This window comes from Nothobranchius furzeri, chromosome 2 (genome assembly GCF_043380555.1).
Source record: "Nothobranchius furzeri strain GRZ-AD chromosome 2, NfurGRZ-RIMD1, whole genome shotgun sequence".
Classification (NCBI taxonomy): Eukaryota; Metazoa; Chordata; class Actinopteri; order Cyprinodontiformes; family Nothobranchiidae; genus Nothobranchius; species Nothobranchius furzeri.
In genome coordinates this window covers 11,502,528-11,514,368 of record NC_091742.1, presented here as the reverse complement: position 1 = coordinate 11,514,368, position 11,841 = coordinate 11,502,528, and the positions used below count along the sequence as shown (strand labels likewise).

Here is an 11,841-nt window from a genome sequence, read left to right as displayed (position 1 = left end):
AATGGGCTTCCTGCCTGGAATAGGGCCTGGGCGATGGCATTACGTTGCTGTGCAACAACAGAGAAAGTTTCAAACGGAGGGGGGGAAAACAGTAAGGGACTAGATTTATTTTCAGTTCAATTCAATTCAATTTTATTTATATAGCGCCAAATCACGACAAGAGTCGTCTCATGGCACTTCACATAATAAACATTCCAATTCAGGTCAGTTCATTAAGCCAATCAGAAATAATGTTTCCTATATAAGGAACCCAGAAAATTGCATCAAGTCACTGACTAGTGTCAGTGACTATACAGCAATCCTCTAAGCAAGCATGCAGCAACAGTGGAGAGGAAAACTCCCTTTTAACAGGAAGAAACCTTCAGAGAATCCTGGCTCAGTATAAGCAGCCATCCTCTATGACTCACTGGGGATCGAGAAGATAGAGCAGTCACACACACACACACACACACACACACACACACACACACACACACACACACACACACACACACGCACACACACACACACACACACACACACACACACACACACACACGCACGCACGCACACACACACACACACACACACACACAAAGTAATGTGTCTATAGTTATATTGTGATGTCTTAGTAAATATTCTATTTGGTGAGAGATAAACTTTATTGTATGTATCCTAGTGGATCTATAATTAAACGGATAAACTAGTAGTAGCACATCCAACGTCAAGGAAAGCAAAAAGTTATTATCAGGAGAGGGAGAATGTTAAATGACATTTTCATGAAGCTCTGGTGTGAAACTTGATGGGTTTTAGAAGGTGCGCTTGTTCTGGTGTCCTGAAGCAGCTTCGAGCCTCCACCCAGCTCCTACAGCTGTCTGCCCGCCCAGTGCGTGGGTCTGCTCGGAGAGATAACAGCAGAAACGGGCAGGGTGTGCCCGCAAATTCGAGGCGCCTGTCAGTGCATGCGCACGCTCTCTCTGTCTCTTATAAAAGATGACGTAGCGCAGCTCCAACTTCGACTCGCTGTGACGTTGGTGATTCCTGTGGGCGTTGCTGCTCCGCTGCCTAACTTTGAGAAGTGCTGTGGGAGAGAGGAGCGCAGGAATCTGTCGAGCTGAGGCGGAATGTGGCGCGGATTTCGCTGCGCTTTCCTCTCCTCCTTCGCTTTGTTGTTGTGACTGACTTCGGTTGATTTTCGGCGTCATCAAACAGAAACATGCAGCCTGACGCGGAGCTGCGCCCCTGCCGCCTCTAGCAGGCTGTTTACCCGCGTGGAAACGCTCAGTCGCATGTCGTGTTTGCGCAGAAGCTCCGTGCGTAACGCCGCCTCTCCATGGAGGACTGCTGGAGGAGCCGCTCACTGCGATCAACTCTTTAACTGACACTTGAAACGAGATGAATCTAGACCAGGACGGAATCTCATTCCCGGTTCCCAGCTTTTGTTCCGGCAGAGAGACCGTCAGCGGGGAACATCCCAGCAGCACCGGCGCTGGAGGAGGCGGCGGCGCTCCCGGGATCCCAGCAGCCGGGACTTTCTGGCAGGACCCGCTGCTCCCAGGCAGCAGGGTCAGTCCCACCTCCGGGGATGAGCTAATGGAGGGCGGGGGGTTGCTGTCCACCTGTAAGCCCGGTAAAAGCAGACCGGTGACGGTGGCTTACGTGGTGAACGGCGAGGCGAGCCCGCAGAACAACGCGGAGAGCATGGCCCTGCAGTGTCTGAAGGACGCGTGCGACCGGGTGGGCAGCAAACTGGACACTGTCAACTTTGGGAGGCTGGACTTTGGGGAGACCACAGTTTTAGACCGGTTCTACAACGCAGGTGAGTCAAAATTTGTGGGTCCCTAAAGGCCTCCAGTCACGCACGGGTCTGAGGTCACATCTCCTCTGTGCTCACCTCATCTCCAGTAAATCACGTTGCTCTGGGTTCGTCTCGCGCACGCACACCCAGATCGGCATGTCTGGACATGAAGCTTGCAAGTCGTCTAAGCTCAAACAGAAGACATGAACATTCAGGGCTGTTTTTTCCTGTTTCATTTACAAAAGTGGAGGTTTTATTTCTTCAGAGATCCACAGGGTCACTTTCAACTGAAGTCCAGAGATGATCTGATAAACATTTTATCAACTGCAATGCAATACATGCATTTAATTGTATTTTTGCTTATATATTTGTAGTTTGGGGCTCTGCAGCTGATGCATTATAAAATGCTAAAGCGTTGCAGACTCGGTTGTTCATCGTAAAATCAAGGGTCCTTCTGCAGACAGCCAGGATAAAACCAATGCTCCGACCCACACATCCTATTAAAGTAACACATTCAATATTCCAGAAAACAGAAGTTTTATCTAACCCAGCCTAAACACGCTTAACTCCTCTCCCTACAACAGAATTCCCCTTACAGGAGTTTTATCTGAAGGGCAAAAGGGGGAAAATCTGATATTTATTTTATTCTAAAAACAAAATATATGAATCCATTAAGTCTGTTAAGGATGGGAAATGCCACAACTGCTGCAACAGTTGACCAATATTGCAATCACCTACCTGGAACAATTACAACAAATCTGAGGATTCTTCTTTTGAAGAGGTAGAAAATAATCACTTGAGTCATTTATTTATTTCAGTTTGGCTAAATGTATCCAAGAATGATGCAAAAATGGAAGATTTGCTGTTAGAGACTCAGTAAAAAAATTTAATTGATTTCTCAAGATAAATTAACTAACTGGCTTCCAGTCAGCAGAAAATCCAAACGTCAATAATGACATAAGCCTGTAAGTGTGGAGAAATGATAAGTGGATAATTTATACTTTCAAAGTCATATAGGTCTTTATTGACTCATTCTTTCTTATAAATTCCACTATTCTTGTGGGATTTTTCCATATTTAAATGTGCACATTTTTTTTAATCAGCAAAAATAGAATAACAGCTGCTTATTGGAAACATGCATGTCTAGTTCTCTTATGTGTTTCTGCATTATTCACAGCAGAAGAAGAACAGGGCGGTATAATGTTGGGGTGTTGATTATGAAGCCACAATTAAAAACACTTTTTATTGCAGCGAGCTTGGCTAATAATTCTTTAGATAGTTTTAAAACAAACTATTGTTTTTGAGTCATAAAGTAGCGGCGGCGTTCCCCTCGGTGTAAATGACATTTTAAATGTCAAAACTGAGCAGATGCAAGAGATAAATTAAAGCTGGTGCCATTTAAAAAAAAACTGTGTTTAGAGAGGAAAAAGGTGTAAATATGAATGTTCCCTTTCATGTAAATTAAAGCTGTTTTTAGGTTCTAGGCTCGTTTCTGTATCCTGGTGAGATTCACGCAGGAATAGCAGGAAACGTAAAAATTTAGCTACTTTTTCGAGTTGACGGGCTTGTTGCTTCTTGCTGTTCCAGGTGCAATAAGTTCCCCGTGTTCTTTTGTCATCTTTCTCAGAACTACAGAACTCCCGGTGCACCGGGGAGGGCCGAGGCATTTTCCCGGAAAAGTTGCTTTTAGCTGTACTTCTTCATCCGTTTTCCTACGCAAATGTGCACGAGAGGGCACAGAACAATGAGCTCCGAGGACGAGCTGTGACTTCTGACACATTCTAATAGAGGGCGTTCCATGTTGTCCTCCAACAGCCTCCTCACATGATGCTGCGCACAAAAAAGGACAAGTCTTCAGGCTCGGATCCATAAAAAAAAACAAGATAAAGAAGCAAAAGTTTGACTCCATCGTCTTAGTCAGTTCATTCATGTTTCAGTTTTATGCACACGTTTCTTTGTTCTGTTCTCCAAAAGAAAAACAAAACATTTGACATATCTGAGGACTTTATTCTTATCTACATCTTTTACTTGTCGTCAACTCGCTGGCTTACTGCAGTGAGACAATTTTCTACTCAGATTTATATAATTAGAGATTTATGCAGCAATCCTTGGACATGCGGTTCTATTTATATGCGTGTCCCTGCTGCTAAACCCATATTCAGGGATTTTCTGAGTTTTTCTGCAGATTCTGACGCTTTTCCGATTAGTTTATTTTTACACAACCGTCATATGATTCAAGATGGTGCCTTGCAGGGTTACTTTTTTCTGAGGAAGAGCCTGAAACATCACCTGGTGCTGATAAACAAGCATCTTGTGAAGCAGATTTGTATTTTTGTTGCATCGGTTAATCAACTTGCCTAGTTGGTTAAAGAATTTTGTGATCTTTTGAGGAAAAGTGAAGAGCAGTTATTACCTCACCTGCTGCAGATGCTTTTAATTCTGACCAAAGCGACAAGCCGACTGCTCGTTGGATCAATTTTGCATCTCGTGGTTATTTGCAAAGATTTGTCAGTGACTTGTGCACATTTGGTGCAGCTCCAAAAGGATTATCATATTTCTGCAAACTCTGCAGGTCTAAACCATTAATGAAGCTTTTTTTTATTATGTAGACTTTGTATATTATAGATTTAAATGAAAGTGTGCTACAGTCTTTTATCTGGGTCTTCTTTTAAGCTCAAAACAAGTTGTTTATGAAGATTTCGTTTATCACGTCGAGTTTCAGTTTCCTTGGAGACGCCGTTGCCGTCTTTGTCTTTTGCATCACCTTGCTTGATTTGTGGTGATTAGGCGTTACCTGGCTGTGTATAGAATATTTACAGTGGGATCTGTGTTTTTATTTACTGTGACCTTTTGCAGTGCTCCAGCTGATTTGCATGTACCGTGCATGCATGCTGATAAGTTTAGTTAGCATGTGTTTTGCAAACTAGCACAACCATTTTTTGTTGATGTAGAGTCCCTCCTACTCCGCTTGTTAAGTGTGTGGTTTACTCGTTTATTCAATACATTTGCAGTGTTCTCTAGTGTAAATCGATGCCTTATGAGTAATTTAAAAAAAATCTGTGATGCTCCTGGGATGTAGAAGTTTGCTGGTGCAGATGTGGGCTGAAAGCAGAAGGATTGCTCATTATTATTAACGATATGCACACACCTTGCTTCTGGTTGGCTAACAGAATGCATTCAGCCTTGTTGCAAAGTCACCAACACACTCTTCACTCTCTCTCTACTCAATGACAATAAGAGCCTTCCAGTGGGCAGGCGTGAGCCAAGATGGGCGAGGCCATGAATGCAAATTCACAGTGTGAGGATTTTCAAATCCTGGAGTTTCACCGTCTGTTTTCTATCAGAAGCTAACGCAGGAGATAGGTGTAGGATATTGTTTTCATGTTGAGCCTGCAAGAACAACTCAGAGTGACCCATTATAATCAGAAATAATCATTAAAATGTTTTTTCAGTCGCACCTTTAAGCTTGATCAAAATGAAGGATCATGAGAAAAAAATAACTAGTTGGAACTGGAATGTGCTCTTAATGTTAGGAATTACATTTCTCTATCATGTTTTATAATTGTTGCTAAGCTAAGTGCTACCAGCAATGACATTTATTAATAAACAATGAATATTTAATCCAGTGATTCATTTAAAGTGCTGTTTTCATCGTCTAGACAAAACGCGTGCACAGTTGGGCTGCATCCTGTTTTTGCAGCTCATTTGGTCATAATTTTAGAACGCTTTATTTATCTGGAAATGATCTGTAACAGGCTGAATATTAAGAGTTTAGTGACTTCTGAAAGCTTTCTGGTTCCAGCTTTTTAGAGACACAGGTATGGCGTCCTGGGAAAGCGTTCAGCTGCACAGAGTGCAGATGTAATTCCTCCTCGGTGGACCAGATCCTCCTGCGCCCTCTGTTGACCCCGCTGGGTGTTGGCGAACAGCTTCTCGTCAAGCAGAGCGTTAAGTACAGACATCTGCTGGTGATTCCCCAACTGTGAGGCCACGTTGCTCCAAAATCCCATCAGCTAAGTTGTTTATCCCTCCTCCTGTTTACTCTGCATGCTTGGCTGCATTTCAGAGGTTAGAGAGCACAAGGTCAGAAAGATTTGGCCCGCGAGGCACTCCCGGGCATCTGGAGAGTTCTACCTCAGAGGAGGAGTGGGCTGAAGGCATGTGGATTTTAGTCATGCTGATACTTTTTTAAGGGATGGAAGTTGTGGAGCCAAATCACAAGCTGACAACAGTCTCTAATTTATGCGTTGGGATGAGTGTCTGAACTACTAGTGCTGGAGCACTTGTTCGCTTGCTTAGCTGATCAGGTAGATGTTGTCTTTTGCAGCCTTTTGCACTGGAGCATCTGTCTTTTCATCATAAAATCACATTCCAGTTATAGCTTCTGGGTTTATCAAACGTCCAAAACACGCACGATAAATAAAAATTAATAAATACATGAGCTCCACCGTGAAGCAGAGTTGCATCTTCTGGTTTTGTTCTTTGTTTGAGAAGAAACTCAACCTTGTTCAACAGAGGAGGGCAATAAAGGGTATCCATGAGGCAAAAAAAGTTTCCAGGGATTCATAAATAAGATGCTTGTAAAAATAATTACAGTCGTTGGTAATGAAAGCTGGTTGAGGAAGCTCAAAGAACAAGAATGTAAGTGGAAAATGAAACTGTTTGTTGCACAGCACCACTAACAAAAGTCCGGCTCATCAACAGTTAATGTTCCATCTTTTAAAAGGTCAAAAACAACAATGATGCTGTTGTCATACTTCGTTGTTGTCGTAAGTCAAAATACTTTGATCAAACTTTGAGAAAAATTACATTTCTGTAGATCACTTCCTTAACGGCCTCAGTTGGGAGAAATGGTTTTCCCAAAACTGACATGCTAAAGCAAGGGTGGGCAGTCCTGGTCCTGGGGGCCGCTGTCCAGCAGGTTTTAGCTGTTACTGTGCTTACACACCTTGTTTGACTCTGCTGGTGATTAACAGGCAGCTGCAGAGCCTGGTGAGCTGCTGAACAAGTGATTCATCCAGGATTCTGGCATGTTGGAGCAGAAAAACAACTAAAACATGCTGGACAGCAGCCCTCCAGGGCCATGATTGCCCCTGCGCCAAAGGCTAGCCTATATGCAGCTTTGCAGCCATTTATTTAAAGGTGCAAAACACTGAAGACCCTTTTTTAATTATTATTTGTGATTATGAGTCACACTGTTTTCATGCAGGCTGAAGATGAAAATAGTCTCCTACACCTATCTCCTGCATTAGCTTCTGATAGAAAACAGACGGTGAAACTCTAGGATTAGAAAATCCTGACAGATCTACGTCACACTGTCACTTAACATTCATGGACTCACCTAAATCACTCACAGCGGGTAAGGCCGTTGTTGGTTTAGCGTCTAGGAAATGGCAGAGAACTTCTTGGCTAATGGAAGCTAATTGTTAGCATTAGCAACCCAACCACACAGCAGAACTCCTCCAGGCTTGTATTATTTGTGGAGATAAAACATCAACATTGCCGAGCGAACCGAGTCAGTGGTAGGGTCGTGTTGCTGTTAGCCAATCTGAGGCGAGATGTCAGAATATCAGAAAATAAGACTTCAAACTCTGCCGTCTGAAGCTCATCTGTAATGTGGGTCACTGCTAGTTCCTGGAAATGGGGCATCAGTATCCCCCCCCCCCCCCCCCCCCCCCCCCCCAGAATGACTTTCAAGGCTTTTATTCCTACTAGACACCACTGTAAATGTATTATTGAATAAATAATTCACCCACACCTTTAATAACCTTTAAACTGCAAGTGGTTTTGCATCAAACTGCTTAATTTTGGAGAAATATGAATAAATTCCTGCTGATGTGTTGATGCCTGCATGCTGGACGTTCTGGTGATATTTACTCTTGCAAATAACCACAGAATTAATTAACTGTGTGATACAAATGGACTCACATTTATTTAATGAAACACGTTCAGGAAGATTTGACTTTTAAACCAAAACAAGTTTCAAAAAGGGCCAGAATGCCTCTCTAAATGGAAAAATTATTGCCAAAACTGACTGGTGGTGGTGAAGTTGTAGATCAAAGGTCCCTTTCAGGACTCGTCAGACTTCCTGCGAAGTGAGCTGCAGCAGGGGTGGATTGTGGGATTCTTTAGAAAACTGGTGGCGAATGAGCAATAGGTAGCTGACTCAAAACAGCTCTAGCATCTTGAAGAGCTAAAAACTTTTAGGATCTGTGGGACTATTTTAGTAAATGACTCTTTCTCGCCTGACAAACACAGCTGCACGCTGCAGGTTCATACAGCACACTCGCGTATCTGACTGTAGCCCAACAAAGGTGTGTTTGTCGTTCTTTCCCCCTAAGGGTGTTTCTCGCACACAATTTGCAGCTTTTGTCTGATTTGTTCGTGTGTCGTGAGTCTGCTTCACACACCGCAAAGGTCACAGAGAGCAGAGCAGTGATGACAACCTGCACGGGTGGTTCTTGCATAAAGATAAGGTACAGAGAAAAATAATGACTTAATGTGTGTAAAAAAAATGCTTTCATTTTCCCTTTTGGACTGAAGCTGGATCAGTAAATCAACCTCTGTATGGCCTCCTGCCAAATTCAAAAGCATATTTCTAACATTTAAGATTTTTTGCATCCATGATGCTTTTAGTCACAGATAATGCACGAAATGTTGTTTTTAGAGCTGTATTGAATGACTGGAACATACATCATCCCATTGTGTTAAATGCTAATGTATGTGCCAGTAGACTTCCTAAAAGCAGATTTATACTTTTGTTTTCATTGTGTCTTCTTCCTCTCTGTTGTTGTGATCCGGTTAAAACGTCATTATTTGCTCAGAAAGGTTCCCGATGGGTGAAATGACCCAGAAGCATCCAAGTGGCAGCCATGCAAGCACAGAACCAATTGAATCCCACAACTCCTTACTGCATTTTAATACCTTTGTAACAAATCATCTAGCTAACATAAATCCAGTTGTTTAAGTAAACACTAAGTAGTAAAGGTACATTGAGCAAACCCTTGCTGTTTTAACCTGATTCTTTAAATAACATGAAGCTACAGAGATTGTTACCTGTGAATTGGTAACAATCTGGCAGAAATATGTATCATATGTACCAATCAAAAATTCTAAATAATGTGCAACTCACTATTCAAAGCCTTGTATACTTGGCAGAATAGAGTTATCTCCAAGAAGAATGGTCTTTTTACACCTAGAAGTCCAATACATGATCCACAACAAGTTTTATATTCACAAGCCAACATAATTTACTGCTGAAAACATTCAAAATCCCCCTTTGTTGCATATTTGACAACCTTCTTTAGCATCCTTTTGTTAGCTTCAAACTTTTGATTGACACCTTGCTGAACCAATAGGTAAAGGGTTACTCCCCCATCAACTGGAGCAAAGTCATCAGCTATTGGCTGACAGGTCAGAAGTACCGCCCTCTACTATTATTTGTGTGGCGCGACCCGACTGCAGCGAAGTTTATACCATACCAATTGATTTATAAAGCACTAGCATGGCAGCTAACCAACGTGCTGTCAAACAAGAGCCAGAGGCTCCGAAACATAGCAGAAAACAGTGGAATTAGCTAAAAGTTATAAAAGGCATAAATAATCCAACATAAAAGATTCATACTAAAATAACAGACTAAGAGAACATAAAAGCTCTATCCTAAGTAATTAAGGAAGGAAGTGATAAAAACCAGGTAAAAAGACACAATTAAAAACCAAAATAGCTACAAAATGCTGCAAGGTGTAACTGGTGCATCCAATAACCAACAGATTTAAAAAAATAATAAAGTTGAACCATCCTGGCCTGCTTCACTTAACTAAGAGTGATTGTGATTGGTGGAATGCTCCGTATAGTGTGCCAGTGTCAGGCCTTAGAACGTCTAAACGTCTCCTGCAACTTGCTCAAATTTAACTCCAGAGCACCAGAACCTGACCTTCTGACATTTTTCCAACCAAAGACGTGTTTCCACAACAGGATTTCTGGGAAATTTCTGGGAGGAGTGAAGGTGACCTTGAAAATATGGTGGTCAGGTCCTCTTGGCCATTGTGTCTCCATATAAAATCAGCCCTTACAGGACTTTGCTAAGACGTTAGCATATCGCTGCAGAAAATGACGTCATTGATCAGCACCAAAAGGCATCAATGGGCATCTAAAACATTAAGCTTATTTCTGTTAAAGTACACCATAATTACTGCATTACGACCAATCAGCATGAGTTAACCACAGGTCCCGCCCAGCGACTCTACCGGGCCCTATCTAAATCCATAGTCCAGTTCAGGTTCTTGGCCGGTCCCTGGAAATGCCCCAAAAAAGGTCCTACAGAGGCAGCCCACCGGCACCTGCCACAATTACACAAACGTTCCGATAATAGAAACGGACCTCATTGTTTCATTTGGAATCTCACAGAATTGCTTCACATTTTATATATACTGTATGCCTCGGTCAAACACACTTGTAATAGAAATTCAAATGAGGAAATAATTTAATGAATATTTCATTTTATTTTAATAGTTCATTTGTAATTTTTCTTAAAATGCAATTATCAAAAGACCTCTTCAGTATAAATTACCAGAAGAAACATCTCCTCAGTAAACCCAACAAAATAAAGTGTCTTCTGACACTGGAGCAGAGATAAACATGGTTTCTCTCTTAAATGACATCTCAATCAAAACTTTGCATATCATGAGCAATACTTAAATTTGATTTGACTCTAAACTTTAATGCTTTTCTATACAAATTACAAGATTTAATTGAAAAATGCCGAACAATATATATGAAAAGTAATAAACCTATTAAATTAATGGGTTTTTAAGGTTTCTGTAAGAAAACTATGATCTTGTAGCAAGAAAAGTTTTTTTGTGCCTTCTGTGTGTAAAGTCCAAGAGAAAGTACATAAACAAACATGACCGTGAGGAATTCCTCCAAGTATGCAGAACTTTCTCTTTTTGCACAATGCTTTGCAGAGGCACACTTCTACCTGTGCAGACAGGATTACTGGAATGCTAGTTTTCCAAATGGCTGGCTGCTAAAGTACGTTTATGTTCATGTATTTAGCAGACGCTTTTGTCCAAAGCAACTTACAAGTGATAATCGGCATGTTGCCCTTGAGGCTAAAAACAACAGTAACAATAACTTGACATCAATCATGGAGAGGAGGGAACAAGGAGTGGACAGTAGAGAGGGGGGACGGGAGCAGGGAGGGTGCTAGTTTAGAAGATGCTCTCTGAAGAGCAGGGTCTTCAGGAGTTTCTTGAAAATTGAAAAGGTAGTGCTTGTTAGGTCATTCCCCATTTGTGGAACGATGCATGAGAAGAGGTCTGGATTGTCCTGAGCGTGGTGTAGGCACTGCTAGCCGACGATCCTGTGATGACCGGAGCGGCCGGGCCGATTTGAATTTGATGCGTGCTGCTAGCGGTAGCCTGTGGAGCTCAATGAACAGAGGGGTGACGTGCTCTTTTTGGCTGATTGAAGACCAGACGCACCGCTGCGTTCTGGACCATTTGAAGAGGTCTCACAGTACAGGCTGGAATACCAGTTAGAAGGGCATTGCAGTAATCGAAGCGGGAGATGACAGTAGATTGCACCAGGAGCTGGGTGGCATGTTGACAAGCTGGTTCCCAAAATCAAAGACACTCTTGGTCAGCTTGCTTCTCACACCAAACCTTCTGTCAGGAATCTTGGTGTGACCTTTGACCCAGCTCTCACCCTGGATTCTCATGTCAGTTCTCTTGTTCGCTCTTCCTTCTTCCATCTCAGGAACATTGCTAAGCTGAGTCCCATTCTGTCCTGCTCTGAACTTGAGACAGTTCTCCACACCTTCATCTCCTCACGCTTAGACTACTGTAACTCTCTTTTCACGTGTCTGAGCAGAATCTCCCTGAACCGTCTACAGGTGGTTCAGAATGCCTGTGCTCGGCTTCTGACCAAGTCCCCCAAACACACCCACATCACCCCGCTTCTCCTCCAGCTTCACTGGCAGCCAGTCAACTTCAGGGTTCATTTCAAGATCCTGGTTCTGGTCTATAGGGCCTTACATGGACAAGCACCATCTTACATTGGTGATC

The 11,841-nt window shown here is 42.5% G+C and overlaps 1 protein-coding gene across 1 annotated transcript in view; it reads left to right on the top strand.

Annotated features, from left to right (window-relative positions):
• Nucleotides 1-1,162: 1,162 nt before the first annotated feature.
• The window catches only part of map3k5 (mitogen-activated protein kinase kinase kinase 5), a 73,417-nt gene continuing 62,738 nt past the window's right edge, over nt 1,163-11,841 (top strand). The window contains exon 1 of the mRNA XM_015947629.3: nt 1,163-1,798. Within this exon, the coding sequence (XP_015803115.3) occupies nt 1,375-1,798 (424 nt within the window). The 5' untranslated portion in view covers nt 1,163-1,374. The remainder of the gene's footprint in view (nt 1,799-11,841) is intronic.